The sequence below is a fragment of the Miniopterus natalensis genome, chromosome 16 (assembly GCF_054644295.1).
Source record: "Miniopterus natalensis isolate mMinNat1 chromosome 16, mMinNat1.hap1, whole genome shotgun sequence".
Lineage (NCBI taxonomy): Eukaryota > Metazoa > Chordata > Mammalia > Chiroptera > Miniopteridae > Miniopterus > Miniopterus natalensis.
The window spans coordinates 15,462,371-15,489,097 of record NC_142096.1 but is presented as its reverse complement, the minus strand read 5'-3'; the positions used below and the strand labels follow the sequence as shown (position 1 = coordinate 15,489,097).

The following is a 26,727-nucleotide window of genomic DNA, read 5'->3' as shown; positions in this document are numbered from 1 at the left end:
ATGAATGGTTGTGAGGTTGTGAGGCTTGTGCTTAGTAAGCCCCTGGCTATAGTAACCCATCTTAACAGGTAGTAGAGTAGGGGTTGGACAATGGTCTCTCTCATGTTAAAACCCATACCTTTTCCACCGTAAAACCCAGAACTGAATTTATATCATTTACAGGACATATATTCCCTCTAACAAGTGAAGACAAGGGCACGAGGGCTAGAGAGCACATCCAGTCACTCAGCTCTCCCTGTGGTTTCCTGCTCAGCTCTTTTGTTAGCATGTTTGACGCACATTCTTAGCAGGAGTTGTGGGGGTTAGGCTCCATTCACATACCTGTGTCTGCCCCAGAGTACGTTTTTCTACATGTACTGAATTCAGTGAATTATAGTAATGAAAGGGTTGAGTTATATGCTTAAAACAAAATTTTTTTTGTAGACTATGCCAGTTGCAATGGCTCTATTGAGAGATGTTCACAACCTTTGTCCCAAAGAAGTCTTAACATTTATTTTAGACTTAATCAAGTACAATGACAACAGAAAAAATAAGGTAAGATACCTTAATGAATATTATAAAACTACCCACTGATATTTTGTTTTTAAAGAAATATTTAGACTGTGAAGTCATTGTTGAGTCCATGGTACTTGAAATTTCTAGCATTAGAAACATGTAAACATGATTTATTATAATAACTAGTGGATGAAAACCAAGATTGCTTGATTTTTAAATGTTCCTCATACCTGTTGTAATGTGGAGACAGTAGGGTATCAAATTTTAGGGGAGTCAGGTAACACTTGTTTTGGTGAAGTCTGACAGCCCAGTTTTATTTTTTGCTCCTTTTTTGTTTGACCAAGTGATAACCAGAAACAGTTCCCTTTTGGAATAACTTGTTCATTGATGAATTTGATTTTTTTTTAACCATTGCGTGTCTTTATTTAGCAAGTAGCTATTGGATGCCATGCTTCAAAAGTTATTTCACCTTACTTGTTATCAGATAATCTAGCTTGTCCAGATAGGATTCTAGTATCTGTGAGAACTCGATGTTGTCTAAGGGTTAAATGTTAAGTCTTTTGGTTTTCCTATTTCACCCACACCCCCTCCTCATTTTTAATTTCTGAGTTCATTCTGTAATCCAAATACTTAAGTTAGAAACAGTGGTTAAATAAATGGGCTTTTGCTTTGTTGGCAAAGTAGTTACCAGAGGTAACAATGATACTATAAAAATACTTGAAGAAAACAGCCTATAAATGGTTTGAAAAGAAAACTTTTTCCATAGTGTACGCTTGTGTAGCAGAGTTTTTTGGTTTCGTTTGTTTTTGTTGTGTGCCATTTTTTTTTCCTGCTCAGTGTCTGACAATAGGGATGTTTAGGGACTCTATTGCCATGTGTGTGGATGTGAGGCTCTGCCTCCTCAATGGAAGTTAAAAGGGGGTAGCTATTCCTCTTTCTTCCCTGGCAGTTTGTTGCTGATAGAATTCACTCACTTGCTCCATGTTCAAATCCCCAGGCTAGAGTATCTCATTTCCTGAATTTAAATCAAGCCACACCCAGATTGCCTTTCAGTAAATTACTTCTCTGGGAATTGACTGGGATATGAGTTTAGAAATTAATTTTTTCTATGGTTTCCTCCTCCATTTTCTCTGTTTTTGCTAGAAACTCCTATTATCCCTATGCTATGTTTTCTATACCAGTCCTCCAACTTCCTTGTGCCTTCCTTTCTATTTTTTATCACTTTCTTGCTCAAAAATTTCAGGAGTTTTTTTTAAAAATTTATATTTCAGTTTAATTTTGATCTTGATTCTCTGCATATTTCTTTCTTTTTAAAATGTTTTGCTATTGGGAGCCATCTCATTGGTTATTTCTCAGACAATATTAATGATAGTTTTGGATTTTTTCTACCTGTCAGTTTTCTTTTCCTTGAGTACTCTATTTCCTTCAAGTTGCTTTTTCCCCTTTGTTTGTTCTGGTCTTTTTTATGTTACTTTTCTGAACTATCTGGTGATCTTTGGTTATATGTTTATATATGAGAGGAAAACACTAAATAACTGATTTGAAGCTCTGTATTACCAGCAGGGCTTGTGAACTGTGGTCTTGTCTTCCTTTTAGGTTGATCTGGCTAGGTTCCTGTAAGAATGCCTTTCATGTAGGAAGTATTTATTGAGTTAACTAATATATTACTAATTAGTGAATCTCTTTCACTTTTTTCCTAATGTGTACTTACCAACTTATGTTTTTAGATAAATTACGGTCTTAGGTTATAAATATTTTATCTTATTAATTTTTGAACAGAAGCGTGAATTTTATTTTTATATAATTATTTTTTGGCTTAGTTTTCAGATAACTATTATCGTGCAGAAATGATTGATGCCCTTGCCAACTCTGTTACGCCTGCAGTCAGCGTAAATAATGAAGTCCGGACTTTAGATAACTTAAACCCAGATGTGCGACTCATTCTTGAAGAAATCACCAGGTTTTTGAATATGGAAAAACTTCTTCCAAGTTATAGACACACCATCACTGTGAGGTATGATGACTCTATATTTTCTTTAGTGTTATTTTTTTCTAATTATAAGAGAAATTTATTTTCATTATAGAAAACTGGGAACTATAGTAAAGTTAAAGAAGAAAATTAAAATCCTATGATTCTATCATCCACAGATAAATTATTAACTATACTGTTTTGGAGAGTGGCCTTCTAATTTTTTTCTCTTATAACAATATACATTTTTAATTATTGGACATATATTGTATATATAGTTTTTGTATTCTGCTTATATCATAAACACTTTCTCATGTCATCAGAAATTCTTCAGAAGCATTATTTTTGATGTCTGCATAATATTTATCTCATTGGATATAAGCATTCTTCTGTTAGATTCTTTTAAGATGACTTTTTGCTTCATTCAACTTCTTTGCATTTAATTATCAAAAAGTTCTATTTCTTTAGGAGTTTGCTAAAATAGTCAGTTCACTGTTTCAACCACTGTGAACAGTTTAACCTCCCATATTTATTATTTACTAAACTATATAACTAAAACTTCTGGAGAAGATATTAAGTATAATGATACCTGTAATTGGATTTCCAAACAAGCTTTAAACTTTGTTTTCCTTTAATAGGATTTAGATATTTTTAATTTTTAGGATCATTGCAAAAATTTAATGTTCCAGAATTAAAAGGCAGATTCAAATCAGATCAGTTTTTCAATTCAGTGTTACAGATTAATTTCTAATGTCTATCAAACAAGTTTGATTCAGAATACTTTAACAAAAGTATTTAACTGTAAATACTGTTTTCCTAGTTGTTTGAGAGCCATACGAGTGCTTCAGAAGAATGGACATGTGCCGAGTGACCCAACTCTTTTTAAATCTTACGCAGAATATGGCCACTTTGTGGACATTAGGATAGCAGCTTTGGAAGCAGTTGTTGATTATACTAAAGGTAATGCTTTAGAAATATATGTTCATATCATTTTAGAAAGAAATGTTTGTTTAAAGCCAGTTGTAGATACTGGGGTTTTCTTTTGTATAATACAGATATTTTGATTTTAAATTCTTTTTTTTATTGCTTTCAGATTAATAATTTTAAATTCTTGATTCATTGATTTTTGGTCAATGTAGAATTCTTATAAGAATTAAAAAGTGTGCCCGGCCGGGCGTGGCTCAGCAGTTGAGCGTCGACCTAGGATCCAGGAGATTGGGGTTCTATTCCTGGTCAGGGCACATGCCCAGGTTGCGGGCTGCAGCTGATCAATGACTCTCTCATCATTGATGTTTCTATCTCTCTCTTTCCCCTTCCTTTCCTCTCTCTGAAATCAATAAAGATATATTTAAAAAGAAAAGAAAAAGAAAAAGTGAGAGAAAAGAATAAAATTATAAATAGATATCTTTGGTCTTTCCAAGAAGTCAGTATATCATTCTTATAGTTTTAATTGCGTGTTATTTTAAGAAATAGACAACTTTTGTGAATTTCTAACTATATAAGAAGGATTTGAGAAAACATCTTGCTTCTGTCCCGGATTGATATCTAAAAGTAGAGCAAGAGACATAATCAGGAGCTTCAGTACAGGGATTAAGCAAGGCTTTATAAAATTGGGAAAAAAATAAGGCCAGAAATAAATAAGAGAAAACTACAGGGTCAAAACATTTTCAGAAATACAGATGAGAAATATAAAGAGATGAAGAGGAAAATAAAATAAAATAAATCATGAAGAATGGATTAAGTGACAGAAAAGCAATAATCCAAGAGCTAATAGAATACTTTGATAGGCTGTAAATGAAACTGAACTAAGGTAGAGTCTGAGAAAACTTAAAGTTTTATGGTTAAGGAAAAAATGTGTAAGTGCCTAGGAATATCAGAACCCAGTTATTACACAAGGCAAAAGAACAGTATGGCCAGGGATGTCTTCAGAATATGAAGAGTTTAGAAGACAATGAACAAACAGCTAACATAATGTTTAGGGGAAATTGTGATCTAAGATTCTCTACTTTGCCAAGTTGTTCTGTTGCTTGTGTAACCTTGAAGGCTAGAAGTGTGTCTCCTATGTAACATTTTCAATAATAAACTTCCTAAAGATAATTTTCAGCTGATCTGGATATGAATCACAGTAGTAGCTCAAGAAGAGACATAGTGATGAACAACTGTGCCTGTAAGATGAAGAGCTGAGCTTAAATATTTGTTAGGTTCTAAAATTAACTGCAAATATCAGAATTCTTTAAAAGTTGACATACAGATGTAAGAAATGTGTAAATTAATCTACATTTAAAATTCCAGATTATAGCACTAAAATATGAGATAAGTAAAAAGTTAAAGTATCCTGAACTTTTCATCTGACTAGAAAGAAAGGAAGGGGTGAGGAACGTTCTTGAGTAGATGTTGGTTTATTTTTACATGTTAGAAATTATAAAAGGGTAAGATCAATATAGTGTGTATAATGTATATGTTGATCTAAGTAAGAAAGCACTCAGTCCAGCTGGTGTTGCTCAGTGGTGGAGCATCAGCCTAGGAACCTAGAGGTCATAGTTTGATTCCCGGTCAGGGCACATGACCGGGTTGTGGGCTCAATCCCCAGTAGGGGCCATGCAGGAGGCAGCCAGTCGATGATGTTTCTCTCTCATTGATGTTTCTATCTCTCTGTCCCTTTCCCTTCCTCTCTTACTAAAAAAATCAATAAAAACATAATTTTTTAAAAAAAGAAAGGACTGTCATTTGTTCTTTCTATGAAGTGTTAAAATATATATTCTTTTCAGAAATGATGGTGAGAATAGTGATTTTTTTAAAAAAAATGAATTTCTTAGCATGACATAAAAAAGTAATTATCAGTATCCAGTTTTATTTTGAGATTTTACCAGTTCATGAAATTTAGAAGTTTTGAGGTACACTAAACCTGCCAGTATTCCCAACCTTCTTTCTCAAGGTCTGTGATGTTCACTGTCACATATATATGAAGGTTTCCTGAATTAGCACTACCTGAAATGAAATGGAATGCTAATACTAGGTTTCTAAAAGAACACTAAGTTAATAAGCATAATTTTATTGAGAGGCGTTTAAATGTGATCCATGAAATTTAGATCATTTGAAAATGGAAAATATTAGAAATAAAATTCTGAAAATAAAGCTTTTCAAATCATAATAGCAAAACTTGTTGAAAAGGTGTATGGGAATAACTAATAAGTCATTTTATTGGTCAGTTATAGCATGATTTTTGTAATTGCCTTTATGTTATGTTGAAAAGTTAAGGCTGCTCTTTGGTCTTAAATGAAAGAAACCACTCGGGGAAAAACAGTTCACTTTATAATATAGTTGAGATACCATTGAATATCAGACCTCTCTCTAATTTGATTTAAGCATCTAGAAACACAGTTTGATTTATTTAAACACATTCTATCCATTTAATCATCTCTAATTTAGGGCTCACTAAATTATAATTTGCTTTATGTTGTATTTGCCACTGATTTGAGCTGTAATGAAAAGTACATACTCGGTCCTGTTTTGTGTTTTGGCTGCATGTAGCACAGTACTTAATAAAATTTACAAAGTGGCCTATTACGTTAAAAAAAAGTAAATTGTCCACAGCCTTCAACTCTGATTGGAAATCCAGCTAAGGCAGAGTCCTAAATATTAAGTGTGAACTCCTTGCCTGTAACTTGTTTAATTTGTTATAATTGCAACAAATATATTTCTTTATTTTTATTTTCAGTGGACAGGAGTTATGAAGAACTGCAGTGGCTCCTTAATATGATTCAGAATGACCCGGTACCCTATGTAAGGTTAGTTTTTGTGCTATAATTATTATTTTTAAGTCCTAAAGTAAATTGAATAATTTCAGAAGATTATACATGGAACAAGTCTTTGTTATTTTTGAAAACACAGGAATATGTTATGCTTTTATCATGCCCTTTTTGAATTTGATTTGGCTTTGAAAAGACATTTAAAAATATATTGTTAATATAAGTTTATTTTCTGTAATTTTATGTATGGTTTGTATTGTGACTTAGAGGAAAGCTTATGTAATAAGCACCTGGAGGATCCCTTGTATATCCAAAGTTACAAAACCTCTACTGATTGATTGAATGTCCTTTAAAAATAATTAAGAACAATGTTTTTGGTGTATCCCATTTGTTTCTATCTCATATAAAATCTTAATTTTTCTTAAATAGACTTGGGATTATTTTTATTTTTGTATTTCCTTCTAGTTTTCTTTTCTGCTGCTTTCTTTTGGTTTTGGTTTGACTCCATTTCTATAGATAGTGATTGACAATGGTTTTGGATTGGCCCACCAAGAAAATTCTCAGTTGTCTAGGGAAATAATATGATGCTTTGACCGCTGTCAATATGACATAAACCCATGACTTTCTTAGGATTTGCTTCAGATTTATTCCAGATGTCTGAAACGTATGCTTGTTCTGAATTTTGATGTTTAATCTGTGAAAAATTAAGCGTAAGATTCTTATTGTTTTCCCTTAAACTTTATCATCTTTGAGTACTTGCTTTGAGTATTTAGTCATTTATAAATATTTTATTGTAAAGTCTTCTGTTATCTAAACTTTAAAGAAAAACCTTTTAAAGAAATGTTTAATTACTAAAAGTAATACATGTACTAATCATTATTGCTCTTTTAGTAATAATTTCAAAGATATTCCCAGAGTACCCTTTACAATTTTTTGGAGTGGCTGTAAAGAGTTTGCGGTGATCTGCGTAAATACTATGAAGTTTTATTTGTTCTCATAGCCTTTCAGTAGTCTTTCATATGGTCTTAAAATTTCAAAGCACAAAAGGATGTTAACAGTGAGAGTCTACATCTTTCAGTTTTACAGACATAAAATTGAAGCTGAAAGGGATTAAGTGACTTAACTGCAACATAGTAGTCCACTTTTCTCCCATCTCTTAAGTACTAATCTCATCTGATATCTTTCCGCCAACAATTTAAATACAAAAATTTCCCAGGTTCACCTCTTAAAGTTTTGCTAGCATCAGTAAAAATTACAACCTCAGTTTCTTTCTTCCTCCATTATACCCAAGCATGCCATTACTCTGAGGTTTGAATTTCTCAGGTCTCATTGTAGGCCTGGCTTTTGTCCCTTCACTGAATGTTAAATTACTATCAGAGCCTCCTTGCTTCTTTTCTTTCTCTATTCTTTTTTATGGTGTCTTCTGCCCATAGCATTGGACATTTTCTTTCTCAAATTTTATTCTGGTCACACTGCCCTGTTTTTCAGAAGACTGCATAATTTGTTCAGGTAGCCTCTCACGTAAGGTAAAAACTTGCAATAGCAGGGTATAACTGTTGCCACCTGTAAGGATACTTTGTTATGAATTGACTCTTCTAAATCTCAGTTTATTTTGAGGAAACATTTTGTAATCTCCGTGTTTAAAATGCTTTTGCATATTTCCATGCTTTACAAAGATACTATAATAACAAACTCTATATTCATTTTATCATCTCAAATGTAGACTTCTTGGCCTATATGTGATTTTTTTTTTTTTTTGCCCCATTTTAAGATTTTTATACTTACTGATCAGCCTTTTTAAAACTTTTCTAAGGAGGATAAAATGTTACTTTAGTAGCAGGATGGGAAAGGTTGGTTAAGAATACACAGAGCCTGGTGTTAGAAGATCTCATTGTACACGAAGGCAATTTTAGAAAAAGCAAACCCACCGGAAATTTTTAGTGAAAAAAACAGTATTAAATACTGTTAGGATGTAACGTACACCTTTTGAAATGAAACTAAAAACACAAAGCTACATCTAAGAAGGGAGATAATAAAATAGGAAGAAGGAACTACAGGTGATTTTCAGATGTTTTAATGGTCAGCAAAATTTTAATTTTTCTTTTTCAGACATAAGATTCTAGACATGTTGACTAAGAACCCGCCATTTACTAAGAACATGGAGTCTCCCTTATGCAATGAAGCCCTGGTAGATCAACTTTGGAAACTTATGAATTCTGGTGAGACAGCAGTGGCTTTCAAAAACACAAAATGATGACTGGATTATTTTCATTTTACAACAGGTTTTCAGTACTTAAAGAACTGTGGTTTATTTTTTGTGTTTTTTTTATAAGTAGGATACTTATTACACCTACCTTCACAGTGGCGGCTGTGATAACACTTGCTAAGGGTATATTCACTCACTCTCCCCACAGGGTGATTGAAGAGACAAAAATACTGATTTATGTGAAAGTGTCGCAAATGTTTAAAGAGCTCTAAACATTAAACGGCAAAGTATTATTATTATTGTTGTTATTTCAGAAGGTTACAAAGGGTTGAAAAATAAGTCTTTTCACTTTATTCTTAGGAAATTATACGTACAAATAGAAATGAAATTTGCTGTTTTCACTTAATGTAAGATGGACAGAAAGATCAGGATAGAACTACCCTTTGGCCCCACTCTGTGCACATTTCCAAGCTTCTGTCAATAAGGGCTGCTGGGTTTATTGAAAAACGTACTGAAAAAGTGACTTTTAAAGTGAGCTTTCTTCTTAGCAGCTTTTTGGCTTGTTCAGCTTTAATAGCAATTACTTCAGAAAATGAAGAGATAGTCTTTTTTAGGATCAGATTCACTATTTTGGGGGCTTGTCTTCAGATACTTTCTGGTTTGAATAGAGAACATCAGTACTGGGTTCCCTGCTTTCTTCTTGAGTGCTGTTCTGATTCAGGTAAGCAGGGTTGGTCCCAGTTTCACTGCCAATGAAGACAGAATGGACAGCATTACCCAAGAGAAGAAAATATGACTGTTTTATCAATTTATGAGCATTCTTTGCCATGTAAATGATTGGGGTGGGAGGGATATCTGGAAGATTAAAGAAGTGTCTTCAAAATGCTGTCACAGAAATTGGCAACTGCTCCAGGGCCTCTGTCTAATGGAATTGATTGATCTGGAATCCTAGCCCAAGATCATAGAACTAACTGGAATTAAGCAGAAGTGATTTTTCCCCACTATACCTCTCAACTTAATTCCACTGTAATGACAACCATTTTAAGATTTTATTCCATGGTTTTGAAATATAGGGCAGTTCTTTTATCTTTTTTTGTGATTTTAGCAGAAGCACTGCTATTCATTTTTTATCTTCCTCTTATCAGCCTTAAATTTTAATATTTGTAAGTCAGTTATTTGAAGAAAAACACACTATCAGGAGCTGCCTCTGGAACAAAACAGTAATGTTCTTTCCTCCATCCAAATGAAAGGTAAACCAATGCCAAAAAGCCCACATAGAAATAAAAAGTAAAAACCATAGTCTAGTTAATTTAGTGCAGTTGAGCATCCTTCAGTATGCTGCCTAATTATCCTTAATCTGACTTTCAAAACACAGAACACCCTAGCTTATGAAAATATACATTTCCATTTGTTTTTTTAAATTAAAATAATTTTTTAAAAACTTCAAGGAAGTCACACTCAGCGGCTTAGCTGGTTCTGATGACATATACAACAGAGTGCTCAGGATGGTAGCAGACAGGTGATATTGATCTTCAAGGTTTAGTTTTCTCCCAGTATAAATGTACCCTCAACCATTCTTGGTTTTCTAACTGATAAAATGCCTGAGATTTACTTCTTTTCTTGCTAGACCCACGAATCTATAGCTACAGGGCTAGCTCCTCTGGCCAGATTCCCTCCCTTCTTTTAGAGGGTTGAGCCCCTCCAGCCTTTGTGGGAGAGGCTCAGGACTGATGCCCTGAGGATAATGAAGGCGGCCTACGACAGGCCGGTCCAGCGCAGATACGCATGTTCCAGAGACGGGGCTGGGTCTCCAGTGCAGATTCTCCCTTTCATTCTGTACTGCTCTTCCCACTTCTGGTTTCTTTGTAGCCTTTAGGACATAACCTTGTCCTCCTACCTTTCTCTTGCTTCTAACAGTGCAGTGTTTCTGTTACCTTGCACACAGTAGCAGAAGTGAAGATGTCTCATAGGATTGATAGTAGCTCATTTGCAGCAGTGTGGCCTGCAGGGTGCGTAGCACAGTGTAGTATATAGTGTGAACTCCATAAAATTGTAATTCCTTTCAGGTGGACTGCCTTTGCATATAATTAGTATAATATTTACTTATCAGAGTAAATCTCATCAGAATCACTAGTTGATTATAATTTGTTTACTTATTCTAATGTTGGTTATTTAAAATCACAAAGCTTAATATTTATGCTGTCCAAAATTTGCTGTAGCAGCTTCTTTTTTTGTTTGTTTCTTTTTAAAAATTATGGTAATCTTTTTGAAACCACGGTCAGAATTAAATATTTATAGGGTTTATTTTCTTATTTGGAAGAATTTATATATTGCTTCTTCTCACTTGTTTTAAATTCTCTAGATTATTTTAATTTCAGCCTGGAAATCATAGCAATTACCTAACCCGAGGTGACAATTTTTATCTTGTCAGTCAGTTCTATTTAATGGCGGTACCTACCTAAAGTGCTCTACTGGGGAAGAAAAGGAAACTGAGAAAGAACTCTGGTCTCAGTGAGCTCTGGTTTGTCATTACTTTGGGCAAATGTGAGACCAAAACCCTTATTTTGGAGATGAAAAAACTGAGATTCATCAGAGGAATTGAAAGAACTTGTCTCTAGTCTCTCAGCTACTTTAAACTGAATTTCTAAACAGGCAGTTTTCTGGTCAATACGTGTTGTACTGCTTGTTGCTATCTCTGGGGTTTGCTTGTTATTACTGTTTTTTAAAACAAATACCTAGTATAACAACACAACTGTGAAGGTGTTTAACAAAATATTTTCCTCCTTTACAATGATTCCAAGTTCAGAATTGTGTTACTTCTAGTAGTTGTAGGGTTTCTTATATTTAAAACCTGAACATAATAAATTTGAGAGTTAGGAGAATTTAAGTGCTGGGGTTCATGATGGCTCATGAAGCGCTGTCTTCCTAACAGGCTATTAAGGAAGAAAATTAGACAAGTTGAACAGAGAATGAACGAAAGTGGGATAGTTACAGAGGAGGAGGAATTAAAAGAAAAATCTAAAAACAAAAAATACTATTTTTTAATTCATTTTGTAAAGAAGAATGGTGTGATGATAAAACATTTTCCCAGTTATAAAGTTCCCTAGTTAACTCACTAACATTTATTGTTCCTATAATAATTTATAAGTATCTGTGTTAAGATAAAACGCATCTTTAGGGTAGAGGGTTTGCCAGTGGGGCCTAGGTCGAGAGATGGCTCCTTTTAAGCATCATAATTCTTTCATTTCTTCCCTCTGTACAAGTTCTGGAACAGATAAAAATGTATGGTTAAATGTGTATATTGATTTTTATTTATTATTTCCTTCTTAGGTACTTCACATGACTGGAGGCTACGGTGTGGTGCTGTGGATTTGTACTTTACACTTTTTGGCCTCAGCAGACCTTCCTGTTTACCCTTGCCAGAGCTTGGGTTGGTTCTTAATCTAAAAGAGAAAAAAGCTGTCTTGAATCCGACCATAATTCCAGAGGCCATCACAGGCAATCAAGAAACTGCAGTTAATCCAAGTAGCCACACACAGCTAGTTGGATTTCAGAACCCTGTAAGAATCACATGTTACTGAAGATGTAGTTTTATTATAGCGAGCTCTCTAGGGAAGAGAATTGCACCTTTTAAACTGGCAGTTTTAAAGCCACTAATGTTTTTTTGTTACCTTTTTAAAAACTGGCTGACATTCACTTAGTACTTTGTAGTTTACAAAGTACTACTGACAGCTACATAGTGCTGCCAGTCCCTTTACTCCTTTTGATGACATAAAGATTGTACTGCTCACATAGAATTTCTTCTTTGAGTAGTAGAAAATTGAAATGAATATTTAACCTGTTACATATTAACCTTCTGGTTCGTATATGGTCACAGAAAACTGAACACAAGGGACCCTGACATTTTTTTCTTTTCCTACTCTGTGTAATACCTAGCACAGTTCCAAACATGATAAGTGCCTGGCAAATGTTTCTTGAATTAAATAAATAGGTAGATAGATAACGACAAATGATCAGGTAAGTGAGTTACCTGATTTGGAAGGAGATTATGCATTACATTTAAAAATTTTATATATGTTTGCCTTCAGAAAAGTTTTATTTCTATCCGTGCATTATAAAATTACCAGACTTTTTGCAGAAAGTCCTTTAGGGTACATATTAATCATTTTACTGTAACTTAAAGAACATTTTTCAGAAATGATTTTCTTATTGAAACATTTAGTCATAAATGTCCCCAATACTTCAGGCTTCATTTTTCACCAGTATTTAGACCAGATTACTTGCCTGGCAATTCTCTACTGGTAAGGTGTTCTGGCACCTTAACACTCAATTCTCTCTATACTAGTTAGAAATAGTCACTTTAAATTACTTATTCACCTAGATTTTCTGAAATATAATTGTACTTATATTTGTTGTAAATTTAGAATGTATCCTAGAGTTTGGGTTATGAAGCCGTAGGACAGATCTTTTCATGGGGAAAAAAGTCTCATTAAAGAGCTCTTTCAGATCCGAATAGTTATAAATTTATGGGAATGAATGTTTATAATTCTTGCCCGTTTATGTTAATTTATCCACATTCATACTTGGAGTCTTCAGGATAAGAGGAGAAAATGACACCAAAAAATATATTCTTTTGGGAAAGCTCTAAAAGTTCACTTAAGCAATTCTCCCCCTTCCCCCCCAAAAAAATCACAGCCGACAGGAAAAGGCGAAATTTATTTAAGCTCACTGCTGATACCTTTCAGGCACCGGGCTTGCTCTACTCTGCATGGTTGCTGTAACTGTCAGTGTTCAGCTGTAATGGGAGCTACTTGTCTTCAGAAATCTAATTTGGGTCTTAAATATTGCCTTGGGAAGATGATCACCTTGCCCAGGAAGCACCTCATTCGTAGTGTGTCAGCTCACCAGCAGGGAGTAAGAGGAAGTCTGACACAGCACTGGGCCCCCACTAGGACCCGGTCAGGTCTGGAGAAGAATGAGGGTAGCAGTAAAGTCAGACTCTCAATCCGAGGAAGAGATGCAGGTTAAACCTGTACTCAGTGTAGCGTCCGCCGCCTTGTAATGCTGTGGACCCTTGGTTTTCCTCAGAAGCAGCTGGGGCAGCTGAGCCATAAGAGCCCACATGTCCGTCTCTAAAGTATCCAGCCAATTGTGTGGCCTTTGTCACATGCTGCCTCTCTGTTGGGAGGAACTGTGTGCACGATCTACCCCGACTCATGACTCTCCCGTAACATAGAATAGACTTTAGTTGCTGTTACATTTCCAGTAATTTCCAACCAGCTTCTTTTGGAGGCTGGACCACATAATCTTTTCTTTCTCTTAATACTTTTTGAGAAAAAGAGACTACTTTTCCTTTTAAGATTATTTAGGGGTATATCCTGTGGCCTCTTCTGCTGCTTTTCGTAAGAGCTAAGATCCAAACATAAAGTGACATGATGGCCCTATTTCTCTTTCGTTCTGTGTGTGTGTGTTAGTTTTCAAGTTCTCAAGATGAGGAGGAGATTGACATGGACACTGTTCATGACAGCCAGGCGTTCATTTCTCACCATTTGAACATGCTTGAAAGGCCATCCACGCCAGGTAAGATTAGTGTACTGCCGTCCCTGGGCTGATCGAGAGAGTTCAAATGATACATACCACTGTTTGCAGGTGTGTTGCTTTATTTTCAAGTGAACAACTATAAAGTTTAAAAGTAGCTGGTGTAAAAGAAAATATTAGATTGTATCAGATTATAACATACCAGCAAAGGTATAAATACAAAAAGTAGGGTTTTTTTATTTTGCATTTTATTTTTTTAATATTTGGCATGCTTATACTTCTGGATTTGTTATTTATTTATTTATTTATTTTTAACTTTATTTTTATTGTTGACACTATTACGGATGTCCCCATTCTCTCCTCCTCTACCCACCTCCACCCAGCCCCTACCCCCACTTCCCTCTGCCATCACCACACTGTTGTCTGTGTCTGTGGGGCATGCATATATGTTCTTTGGCTAGTCTCTTCACCTTCTTTTATCCAGTTTCCCTCTCCCTGGGTTTTTTTGTTGTTGTTGTTTTTTTAAATATATCTTTATTGATTTCAGAGAGAGGAAAGGAGAGGGGGAGAGAGAGATAGAAACATCAATGATGAGAATCATTGATCGGCTGCCTCCTGCATGCCCCCGACTGGGGATCGAGCCCGCAACCTGGGCATGTGCCCTGACCAGGAATCAAACCCCGATTGCCTGGGTCCTAGGTCGACGCTCAACCGCTGAGCCACGCCTGGCTGGGCTCCCTGGGTTTGTTTAAAAAAAAAAAATCTATAAGATTCCTTCCAATAGCTTTAATTTCTTTCTCTCTCTTGCTGCCTCTCTCTCTTTTAATAGTAAGCTTAACCTCAAAGTTAAAATACTAGATCTGATTTCTTTTTAATAATATAACCATAATTGTATTTAAAATTCTTTGACTGAAGTTAATGCTGCCCATAATGCTGCTGCTACTCTTTTTGCCTGCCTGCTTCACATATTAGATTTTGCGTGCATCTCTCAAACAGCATAATCTTCTCTTTTGAAGATATTACCTGAGAAAGTATTGAGTTGATATGTGTAATTTACCTTATTATTTCCCTTTTGGTAGCCAGTTAGGTTATTTCTGACTTTTATTTATTACAGGTAATTCTGCATTGCATACCTTCATATAAAAGTTTTGCTTTTTAATCAAATTATGTTTTTTGTATAAATTCCCAATAATATATTGTTGGCAAAATTATTAATTTTAGCTGTATTATGCAATACTTCTGTTCAGATTGTCTTAGCTTTTTATATATAGTTCCATAATGCTTTTTGAAGAGATTACACCTATTTGGTCATCAGCATTTTTTAATTTTCAGGAATAAAGCTTTTATGTAACTTGCAAAGTTCCATGTAAATATTAAGAAATATGACATGGTTTCTGCCCCACAATATAGAATTCCTTTTATATGTTCAGCAGGCCAGTCACCTTAAACTGTCTTTCTTGATTGTGTATTGTTCTCAGACTTACGTATATAGGAACCATGACAAAGGGTTAAATCAAATGGTATCTTCAGCAGTAAAAATGTATTTTTATTATTAGAATTTTATTGTCGAACTGCTTCTGGTATAAACATTAGCTTATAAAAACCTGTCAGGCTTTTTTTCCTTTTGGGAAACAAAGGAATTAATTCATCTTCTCTTTCCCCTTCTTCATTTTAGGGCTCTCTAAATATCGACCAGCTTGCTCTCGATCGGCTTTAATACCCCAGCACTCACCAGGTGGTGATGGCACACCTGCCACAAAACCCCAGTGGGGTCTGGAACTTGCACGGAAGGGAACAGGTGAAATTATTGTTGTTGTTGTTTTCATCAAGAAGAAATCTGTAAATTTCATGAAGTTTTTTTTTCTTTTTACATTCAATATTACATTTGTTTCAGGTGTATAACGTAAAATGTCTTTATTAACTTAAAAAATAAATTAAAAATACAGATCTGAGGACTTGCTTTACTTGAAACACATTGAATTTATAGTATCTAACATAAAGACTATTTTAAATTAGACTTTTTAATATTTCAAAAGTAATGAATGTACTACTCCTATTTTGTAAAACTCAGAAATAACAAAGTAAAAAGGGAGGAGGGAAATGATCTCATGTCATTTAAAGTTACCCATTGTATTAACATTTTACTCTTTCCTTGTTGTGCTTTCTCTAAAAATATCATAATACGAAAGTGTCAACTTCAGTAGAAATCATCAAATCTGAGCCTTTGTACTTTCTTAAAATACAAAAATCAACTACTTATTTCTCCTCTCTCCTTACCCTTGAAAGTTTTACAATTGGTTCAATCCTGAAGCCTTGATGCTACACCTAGAAAACTCACATGTTTTGACTTTTAAATTATTTCATACTAATCGGGCCTAAGTTTATGAAAAGTAATTCAGTTCATATATGTTTATTACCTATTCTACTGTTTTACATTGTCTTCCGCTTCCTCAGTTCTTCTGTTACTTGCAAAGAGAAGATTACAATGCAAATAAGGAGCAAGCAGGGAAGGCTGATGAAAAGATTCAGTCTTCAAGTTTTGGAGGAACAGGGAGTGAAGAACGAGATACATAAGCAGAACCACTTGTAATTAATAGTTTTTCCAAGTCATTAATCTGGCTTTAAAATGTTAAGGGATGGGTTTGCTTATATAAACACTGTTTTTATGATATAAACAAAAGAGTGTTTACCGATTTGAGGAGCTTAGGGAACCAACTGTGATTAGGGGAGACTTCAAACAAACACCTCAAAATATTTTGGTGGTGTAACCCTGGACTGTTGGGTGCTTATATCTCGTTGTGTGCTTTATGCATTTTTTTGTGGTAGGTTCACAAAATATATTTCAGAAGGAAATCAGCTGGAGACTTTCACAAGTGAATTTTGACTTTTTTGACCCTTGCCAGTTTTGTATTCTCTTGGGTTTTGAAAGGATTGTTTTGTTTTGTTTTGTTGTTGTTTTGGTGTACTTTTGCTTTATTGTCATTATACTTTTTAAAGTTTTACTAGACATGAAAAATTTTCTACATTTTTTAAAAATTATAGAACTTAAAGTGTATCAAACCTCTTGGTATAGTTTGAGAGTGATGCTTCTGCCTCCCTTTTATGCCTTTAAAGTATAAATTCCATCTGAATTCCAACAGTCGAAGTCAATTCTTATTCCAGAAAATAATCTCACTAAGTTTGTTTGGTTTTCTCAGTGATGTGGCACACTAACCTATGTAGAAGTTAGTCTTAACACGTTTTTGTTCCCACTAATGTGCTTTTGTATTATTGTGCCATATTTCTTTTAAAAAGACATTTTTCCTTTTCTGGGAATCTCTCTTTACAGTCTTTAGTTCTCATTGCATCATATGGGAAGACTGGGGAGGAGATATAGGGCGAGTGGTGGGGATAGGAAAGCATTAAAATTTTAGCTTCAGTTCTTATCAGTGTAGCAGCCTTTTGTGTCATGAGACAGAATATATCAGTATATTAAATATAGACTGATCGATAAAACTTAACTTTTAATATATTCTTTAATGTGCCTTTGTAATTTATGTTGTTCAGTACCCTATGACTCCTGAGCAAGTCTTAAAATTCAACAGTGTTATTAGAATTTAGAAAAACCTTCGTTTTACAAATGATAGTGTCCCAAAGGTTTATTTCTACATATATTTACTTGCGGATCTAAATACAGTTTTCCTGTAGATACATTATATTTGATGCATAACTTTCACAGACTAGCCAACAAAAACCCTTTTTACTTACACCTGAAGAATAGAAGTATGAAACCTAACCGCTGTGTGCAACAGTGCTTCTGAGAGAAGGGGCACTTTCAGCTCCACCTTCTGAAATGTCAGAAGCCCAGCTTTAACCTAACTCCAAGTAGAGCTGGCAGTGAATCAGGAACTTCCTCTCTCTCCTCCTGCCTCCCAATGGGAGCCGGGGGTCTCCTTCTCTGGTCCTCTTGGCCTGGGCTTGGGAGTTGCGGGTTCAGGGAAGTAGACATAGAACGGTGGTAAGGGAAGCTGTGACTTCTCTTAAGTCTCTAGGGATCCTAAAGTTCACAAATGGGTTTTTGGGGCCTATTCAGTTCATTCAACTGAGGCAACTTTTATTTGATCTCCAGAGGTCTTACGAAGTTTTTGTAGTTGACTAAAAATAAAGAGATTACACATAAAAATCTGGGTTTCCAGCTTCTCTTGACGAAGAGCTGACTGAGAGGCCTTTTTAGGCAGGGATGTGCTGTTGCACTGATTCCATTTGTTTGCACCTGGTGGTCTGTTTACTTGTTTATGCTGTCTCCTTGGGGCCAAGGCTTTTTTTGAGTTTGAGACCCCTGTTTCCTTTTTCATGAGCTGAGATGAAGTCTGAGATAGGTCCTTCAGAGCCAGCAAGCCAGATGACACTTGAGAACTGAAATGTGCTGCAGATGTCATCTGGGAGGGATAGGAAAGGAATGGGGTTTGGGTCAGATAAGGAAGAGCTGGAAACTGTTTAGAGGAAAGTCATGGTTTACTTTTTAACCTTTCCTCCATTCTCTTTCCTTTCATATGATAGAATATTTTGGGGCGGGGATGATACATGTTGGGAGGTTAAGCCATTTGGGGTAGGAAAGGAAAAGCAGCAGGGGTATTTTCAGTACCTTCATTACTTTATACTATTTCCCCTCTTCTGAGGTAAGGAATGGGATTTGGAAAAAGGGCTTATGGTTCCCATGGTGACTGGTTAAACATATGCCATCTCTCCCACCACTGCAGCGTGGTCTGTCTCCCAAACTGCTGCAGGCATTGTTTGATGAAGGGGAGAGGAGGAGGGACAGGAGCTGGAGCAGAGGGAAATCCCTAGTGGTTTCTGTGGGGAAGAAAAGGAGAGTTCCTGCAATTGCCCAGCTGGGGCTGCTGTACTATGTAACGCTTTCTGGCTTAAGTCAGCAAAGCACTGTTCTGATGAAACGCTTTAAAACACAAGTCAAAAAGCTTGAGTTCTTTCTTTTGAAACTCTAATATGAAAAACAGACTTTGATTTTTTTCTTAAATTATGATGACATAATTCTGCACTTTATTTTTTTATAGTGATCTAAAGAAACCAAAAACCAGATTTTACAATTCCCCCAATAGAAACTGTAGGTTTTGTGTTAAATTTAAGCATATACCTAATGTGGATGAATTTAATAGAATTAGCAGATTACTCACTGTCTGTTATCAGCAAGTTTGTTAATGGGCTGAAAAGCTTCCACATCAGGCTTTCTATTTGTTTTACATTTGTACCGCTTTCTGTTTGTTTTGCATTTGTTAAATTGACTGCAGCTAACTCTTATCCATAGTCCATTTTATTCCATCTCTAGGAAAGAGTTTATGTTGGGTAGAACAACAAAACCGAACATCTGTTTTGTTCTTTCTGTATAACATGAAATAGAAGAACTATAATATGAATTTTATATATATATATATATATATATATATTCTTTTCCTGATATATCTGATATATCTCCCATCCTACAATAGAGACATATATTTCAGGTCACTGAAAAAGCTTTCATTAACTTAAAAAATGAGTAGTGCCTAGCCTTGGGTGTGCCTCGAGTTCCCAGGCATCTTATAAACGCCTAAAATAATATGTGAAGTTATGTGTGTAAATGTTTGTGTCGAGGATGGTAATAAATGCATTTTTCTCGGTGGAGATTCTGTAGAGGAACTTCTTATACTAGCATGAAAGTAATCTCATATGTGTCCCAAGTCTGACTGTTCTACATACAATTCCACATGGGAAAGAAATTGCACTTTCTTATCACCTTGGATTAGACCTGGTAAAAATTAGTCAGGAAAGGTAGAGATTAAGCAGACAAAAAGATGTATTGTCTATAATAAATGAAAACTTAAGAGCTAAGGGTTAAAAAAGAGCTAAATGTTGGTGGTAGTGATAGAGTAACATTAGGTTTTGTCAGATGCACTGTTATACAGATGCACTAGTATACAAATTCTAGTCTTAATGAATATTAGAATATGTCTTTGCACATTTGTGGGATACATTTCTGGAAATGAACTTTTTCATTCAAAGGTTATGGGCTTTTGACATTTTCATGGATTGAGCCAAATTGCCTTCACTTCTCCTTTTTAAAAAAATGCTTTGTTTTGGAAAACTGAAGCAGTCAGATGAGTATAGAGAACCCCCATGGATCCATTACTCAGCTTCAGCAGTGATCAGCTCTTGGTCATTCTTGTGTAATCCATACCCTTACTTATTTCCATCCTTCTGAATTGTTTTGAAATAAATCCCACATATCATTTAGAATAATTTAGTATGTATCTCTAAAAGATAAGGTTTTTAAAAAGCCGTAACCACAGTAATATACTTGAAAAAATTGAGTTTTTGTATCATTAAATTAGTCACTCTTTAAATTTTAATTGACTCATAAAGGTCATTATTTTTATTTTTAATAATTCATTTGTTTGAATCAGCGTTCACATAACGTCTGCACATTGCAATTGGCTGATATTTCCTTTTCATCTTTTTAAATTTAAAGTTTTCAGTCCATCTTTCTTATTTTATTTATTTTTTTATTGATTACAGAGAGAGGAAGGGAGAGAGAGAAAGAAACATCAATGAGGAGAAAGCCATTGATCGGCTGCCTCTGGCATGCCCCACACTGGAGATAGAGCCCGTAACCCGGGCATGTGCCCTGACTGGGAATGAGACTTTGATCTCCTGAATCATAGGTCAATGCTCAACCGCTGAGCCACACCCAGCCGGGCTTCAGTCCATTTTTTTATCTCTCCTTCCTCCTCCTTTACAATGCATTTGTTAAAGAAACCAGGATTTTGGTCTGTAGTTTTAAGACTGTATTTTGCTAATTGTATACCTCTGGTATAATTAACATGTTAGAGTCCTCTGTATTTCCTGTAAATTTGTAGTTGTATCTAGAGCTTAACTAGGTTTAGATTTGTAGGTGATCGTGTGTTCTTTGAAGAATAGTATCTGGCTGACTTTTTTATGAGGTTAGCCATTAAGATGTTCAAGGCTTAGATTCATTAACTCTGATGGCTGTAGATGGTGATATTCTAATTTATCTTTCATTTTTACTTAGAAACTAGATTATTTTTATAAAGCTAAAGTCCCCCATATCTCTTATTTCCCAGTAGTACAGGTCATATAGGAAAAAGATAAAGGCTTGATTTTCTCTATTTACCTAATAATTTTCAAATTAATGAATTGACTGACTAGCATCCTCCAGTGTGGTAGTCAGTTAGTTCCAGTTCCAGTCCATTATCAACACTCAAATTGCCCCATCTTTGGACATTGAGAACCTCTTAAGCTGACTCTTGAGTTCATTAAGACTTGAACTTGCTGTTATACCAGGTGTTTCAGACTCATCTTGTGAGTTGTCTCCCCAGTCAGCCATTTGTCCTTAGGATCCCTGGTTCCTAACACCTTTATTCTTGAATCTAGCTAAACTATTGTCTTCATAAGTTTTCATACAAATCAAGGTAAATTTAAGATTTATAATTAATTGTATTTCTAATGCAAAGTATCAGTACCCTAGACAAGAAATTTGTACTTTTGAAGTAGTTACAGGTATTCTTTGGAAAAGAGTACACCCATATACACTCACTTGTCCATTTGGCAGTTGCCTCTGCTGGGAAGTACATTTTCCAATATAACTATTGGCTTTTGTGCAATCCAAGGAGCTTGGCAAGTGTGTAGGATTAGATAATGAGGCTTCCCTCTGTGGAAAGAAGGACCGCAGACTCCCAGTGTGCAGCCAGCCAATTGGAAAGCTGCAAAGCCTGTTGATATAGACTGACTAAGTAATAAGATAAGTGGTAAAGAAATCTGTTCATGAGATTTTCAAGTCTCTTATTACCTCTCCTCACCACCAGCTGTGTGTTCTGTTTGCTATGGAACTATTTACTAATACTCTGTGTATAGAATTGTGATCCTATTCGTGTAATTCATTTAAAATCTAAATTAAAATCAGTACAGCGATGTTCAACCTTTTCCATCTCATGGCACACATAAACTAATTACTAAAATTCTGTAGCACACCAAAAAATCTATTTTTTGATCTGACAAAACAATAGGTATAATTTTATGTCATTCACACTGGATGGCTATTGTGTTGGCTATTGTCTTTTTTTTTTTTTTTAAGATCTAAGGGAAAAGAGGTCAGTGCCCCTGACTAGTCAGGTGTTGCATGTTTAAAAATTCTTGCGGCACAGAGGCTGAAAATCACTGCTCTAGTGGCGTACTTCACTGATACTATGGATCACGTCTCTCTCAGATTTTTTCTTTTTCTGAAGGAAATCTGGATACCAATTATTACAAAATGCCAAACTTTCTTTTATATATATATAAATAATCTCTTTATTTAGCATTTGCAGTATTATTAGTGTTAGCTTTACCAAAACTTATGAATGTAAAAATATATAATTTTGTGGTAGCAGGAACTTAGACTTGTTCACTTGCTCTGAGAATTGGAGCATGCAGGACACAAAGTAAATACAGTGGTCAGTCAACACCAATTGGAGGATCTGTCGCAGTTTCTGTGCTTTATCCTTCTGCCTTCAAATTTAGTGACCTTCAGTTGCATTTAGTTGGACTAAGTTCATCTGACATTCTATTTAAAAAGAAATACAGTAGTTTTATAATTCTGTTATATTAATTCATTTGTTTAATAAGCTTTGGCAGGGGTGAGGTGGTGGGAGTATAGGGGCTGCTAGATGCCGTGCGACACACTGGGATACAAAAATGGAAAAGACAGACTCTCTGTCCTCAAGAAGTGATGAGTCTAATGAAAGAGACCCAAAGATAAAAGATATGCTACAGTGTGTGCTGTGCTATGTGCAGACCGGCAGGGCGGTTGAGAGCACAGATCCTGGTGTCAGGCTCTGGTTTTGTAGCTCAGATCTGCCAGTACAACCTTGGGCAAGTTACTTAATTTCTCTGTGCCTTAATTTCCTCATCTGTGTTATATTGTGGAACATGAAAAAACTAATTTGGAGGGGGTGCATTTTGAGGAAAGGTTCCCAAAGCGATGACATTTGAGCTGAGTTTTAAATTATTAAAGAACCGAAAATGTTTTTTTTCTCATTCCCTTCCTGTATGTCAGCTTAAACACTACTCGTTGGAGAATTTTGCCTCTGATTCCCTCCAGCTTCCACCCTCAACTAATTTAAGGCTCCTGTCTGGCTCCTGTTTCATTCTGTTTTGTCTTTTATTACTCAGGTGTAGTTACTCAGTTTCTTCTGTGCTAGTGTGTCAGGTTCATCACTGTTCCTCTAGTTGCCATGTCATTCCTAATATTTGCTACATGAATGTGCAAGTCAGACAAGAAATAAGGGAAGGGCATTCAAAGCCCAGGGAGGAGCATTTGCAAATGCAGAGCTGTGCAAGGGCTAGCCTAGAGTGTGCAGGAAGGAAGAGCTCGCCGTAAGGCTGGAGAGGGAAGCTCAGGACAGATTATAAACTGTCAATAAAATTAGTGCTGAAAGTGATTTTAGGAAATGTCTGTGTTGATGCTTGTTTTGTTTTTTTTTAACGGTGGTTTGGGGCTGGCTTAGATCAGAATTAGTGCTGAGAACTTATCTTTTAAAAAGGAAAAGAAAGGACTGCATTGCAGTCCATTTTAGTGAAAAGCCTAGTTTTTTAGTTTGGATAAAAAAATAAATTTTTTCAGAAACTGTTTTACTGAAGTTCAAAGACCAGCTTTTATTCTGTCATTAGAACTGAGATTTTAAGCAGATAATTATGATCAGCTTTAGTTTTAGGAAATTTTCTATGTAGCAGTGTCTCCTACACTGAACACTATTGGCCTTTGGGCCATGAAAATTCTTTGTTGTAGGGGCTGTCCTGTGCTTTGTCTGCTGTTTGACAGGATCCTTAGCCTCTACCCACAGGATGCCAGTCACACGTCCTCCCCCAGTCCCACCCAAGTTGTGGGGACCAAAATGTCTCCAGACATCGCCAAATAACCCTTTGCGGCAACAGTGCCCTGGTTAAGAACCACTGCTGTGTAGCTGTGTCAAACATGGGTCTGAGTATAAGACACTGCAGGCAAGAAACCAGTTAATACGAGACTAGTACTGTATGCTCCAGGTGAGGCGAGGTGGTCGGAATTCATACACTTGCAGACAGGAGTAGGGGGCAGATTTAAGGGATACTTGTGAGAATCAACAAGACTTGGTAACCAACTGGGTCTCAAAGGAAAGGGATCTGAGATGATTCTTAGGCTTTTTTCTTAGTTGGCTGCATGTAAAACAGTATCATTAACCTAAACTCAAGAGTAACACAGGAAAAATTTTTCCTTAGGGTTTGGCCAAAGGATTATCGGGCCTGGAGGAAACAAGTCTTGGACGCTAGAGTCTGAAAACTACTGTTGTAGACTCCTAGACTGATAGAATGTTAGAAATGGAAAGAACTTTCAAAGACATTTGATAGATTTTTTAGGCGAGATAGAGAAGGATCAGCTATATGCTGAAGGCTAACAGCAGAACTTGTTCTAGGGCACAGGTCTCCTGACGCTCGGGTTTTGTTTTGTTTTGTTTTTAATGTCACTACTTTTATCTTCAAGAAGAGACATTCTCTTTATATACTCTCCACCTTTTCTGGGTTTCTTAAACTAAGGATGCTAAATATACTTAAGAGTTCACTTTGTCTTTCTATTCCTAGAACTTAAGGAATTATAGAACTTCGGGGTTGTTTTGAGACATCACTGTCAGTAACTTAGTGTGTGGTAAGCGGTTCTCCAGATGTCACAGATACAGCACTGCTACTCCCCCCAAATACCTAGGGCAAAACTGTAGTTAAAGGAGCTATGCTTTCATCGACCAGTGTGGGTCTTAACTTATAACAGTGTAATCATTATTGTTTCTTCACAGCACTTTAAAATAGGAAATGTTAATCTTTGGAAGACTGTTTGATAACACACTGGTATATGTCATAATTTGTATAGACAGGAATTGAAATATTCAACTTCTGGCCATGATGCTGAAAACTTAACTAGTGTGTCCTTATTTGGGCGATAACTCTTTTCCTAGTTGTTCCCATGGAAGTAATGACCCCTTAGGAATCCCTCCTCCTGCACTGTGTCAGTTCCCTCTCGCTTTTCCCTTTCCTTGTTATCAACGGGAACTCATTTTGGGTGTTTTTAATCTCGAAGGTAAAGAACAGTCACCTTTGGAGATGAGTATGCATCCGGTTGCAACAGCTCCGCTCTCGGTATTTTCTAAGGACTCGGCATCCTCCAAACACGGTGAGCACCACCACCACCACCACCATGAGCACAAGAAGAAGAAGAAGAAGCACAAGCACAAGCACAAGCACAAGCACAAGCACGAGAGTAAAGAGAAGGACAGGGAGCCTTTCCCTTTCTCCAGCCCCGCCAGCGGCAGGTCGGCTCGCTCTCCCTCTCTCTCCGACTGAGACGGGGCAAAGGGGCCCTTTCCCTCGGTGTCCGCAAGATGGGTGTCACTAAAGCTTTCGCTCTGTCAAGAATGAGAAGAGGGGGAAATTGCCCCTCATAGAAATTCAGAACCCATTTAAATTCTAAATATTTGATTTATATTATTTATACAGTTGGGATGTGATAAGGAAAATGTGTTTATGTTCTGAATAAACCGTTTCATCCCATTACCTCCATAAAGCTTGCACGCGCGCACACACACACACACACACACACCCCCACACACACACCCACACACACACCCCCACACCCCCCCCACACACCCCCCCACACCCCCCCCACACACCCCCACACCACACACACACACACACACACACACACACACACACACACACACACACCCCCACCCCCACCCACCCACCCACCCCCCCCTAACGTTTTTCCATAAAGGCCCTCACATCCCCTGGCGGGCCCCATTCACATCGTGGACTCTGTGTGTACTGCCAGAAATTATGTTTGAAAGCCTTTGATGGATGTTATCGGGCAAAGTTTTAAACAGAAGCTACTGCCAAATCTGTGGTGAAACCACGACTTCCAGTGATATAGTACATAACACCATTTGGAACTACTGAACAAGGCAGAAGCTTTTCTGTAGGGATCTCTCTAGTGCATGTTTTTTTGTGTGTGTTAACCACAGAACCTAAGCATCAGAATTTATAAACAAGACTACATGGTATTTTCTTTTGCCCTAAAATACTGAAATTTTTAGAAGCAGCTTTACAAAAAAAAAAATTGAAAAACTCTTTTGATAATGCACTTGGCAATTATGATGTTGGAATTTAACAGAACCATCAAATCCAGTTCTCAAATCAAGATGTTTAAATTATGTTATTTTTTTCATTAGGTATAAGTGACTATCCATATGTAGAATATGTTTGCCAAATGTGAACAATTTACACACCCAACACATTCTAAAATTATTTCCATATAATAAATTATGATGCCTTAAAATGGTGTCTATAGACTGTTTATTAACTTTAACATAGACAGTTTGGCCTGAAGAACATGAACGTTTTGGTTTTATACTTCAATAGTTTGTATGTTTGTATGTTTTTGTTTTTATTTCTGAATTTACCATGTACTTTATTGTTTGTTTAAAAAATTTTCATACGTGTTATTTTTATCATTTAGGAAGTTTGGAAGATGCTTCTTCCCAGGGTAGATATTTCAAAGGGATCTAATAGTTAGATTTTTAAATGTATTTGTATTTAACTTGTTTAATAAATAACTTTTTAAATGGATCATTCTGCCTTTGTATTTTTTTATATCTCTTGTTAGCTTTCTTTGTACATAGAATACCTATCCGTAAAGTTGTGGAGAGCTTCGTGGC

At 35.9% G+C, this 26,727-nt stretch overlaps 1 protein-coding gene across 2 annotated transcripts in view; it reads left to right on the top strand.

Moving 5' to 3' along the window:
• TAF2 (TATA-box binding protein associated factor 2) overlaps window positions 1–25,607 on the top strand; it is a 57,899-nt gene extending 32,292 nt beyond the window's left edge. For both annotated transcript variants that reach the window (XM_087825373.1, XM_016207762.2), the window contains 9 exons: window positions 424–534; window positions 2,316–2,509; window positions 3,285–3,424; window positions 6,183–6,252; window positions 8,323–8,432; window positions 11,750–11,979; window positions 13,894–13,999; window positions 15,633–15,755; window positions 25,095–25,607. In XM_087825373.1, coding sequence (XP_087681499.1) covers window positions 424–534; window positions 2,316–2,509; window positions 3,285–3,424; window positions 6,183–6,252; window positions 8,323–8,432; window positions 11,750–11,979; window positions 13,894–13,999; window positions 15,633–15,755; window positions 25,095–25,357 — 1,347 coding nt within the window. In that variant the 3' untranslated portion in view covers window positions 25,358–25,607. The remainder of the gene's footprint in view (window positions 1–423; window positions 535–2,315; window positions 2,510–3,284; window positions 3,425–6,182; window positions 6,253–8,322; window positions 8,433–11,749; window positions 11,980–13,893; window positions 14,000–15,632; window positions 15,756–25,094) is intronic.
• Window positions 25,608–26,727: the final 1,120 nt, after the last annotated feature.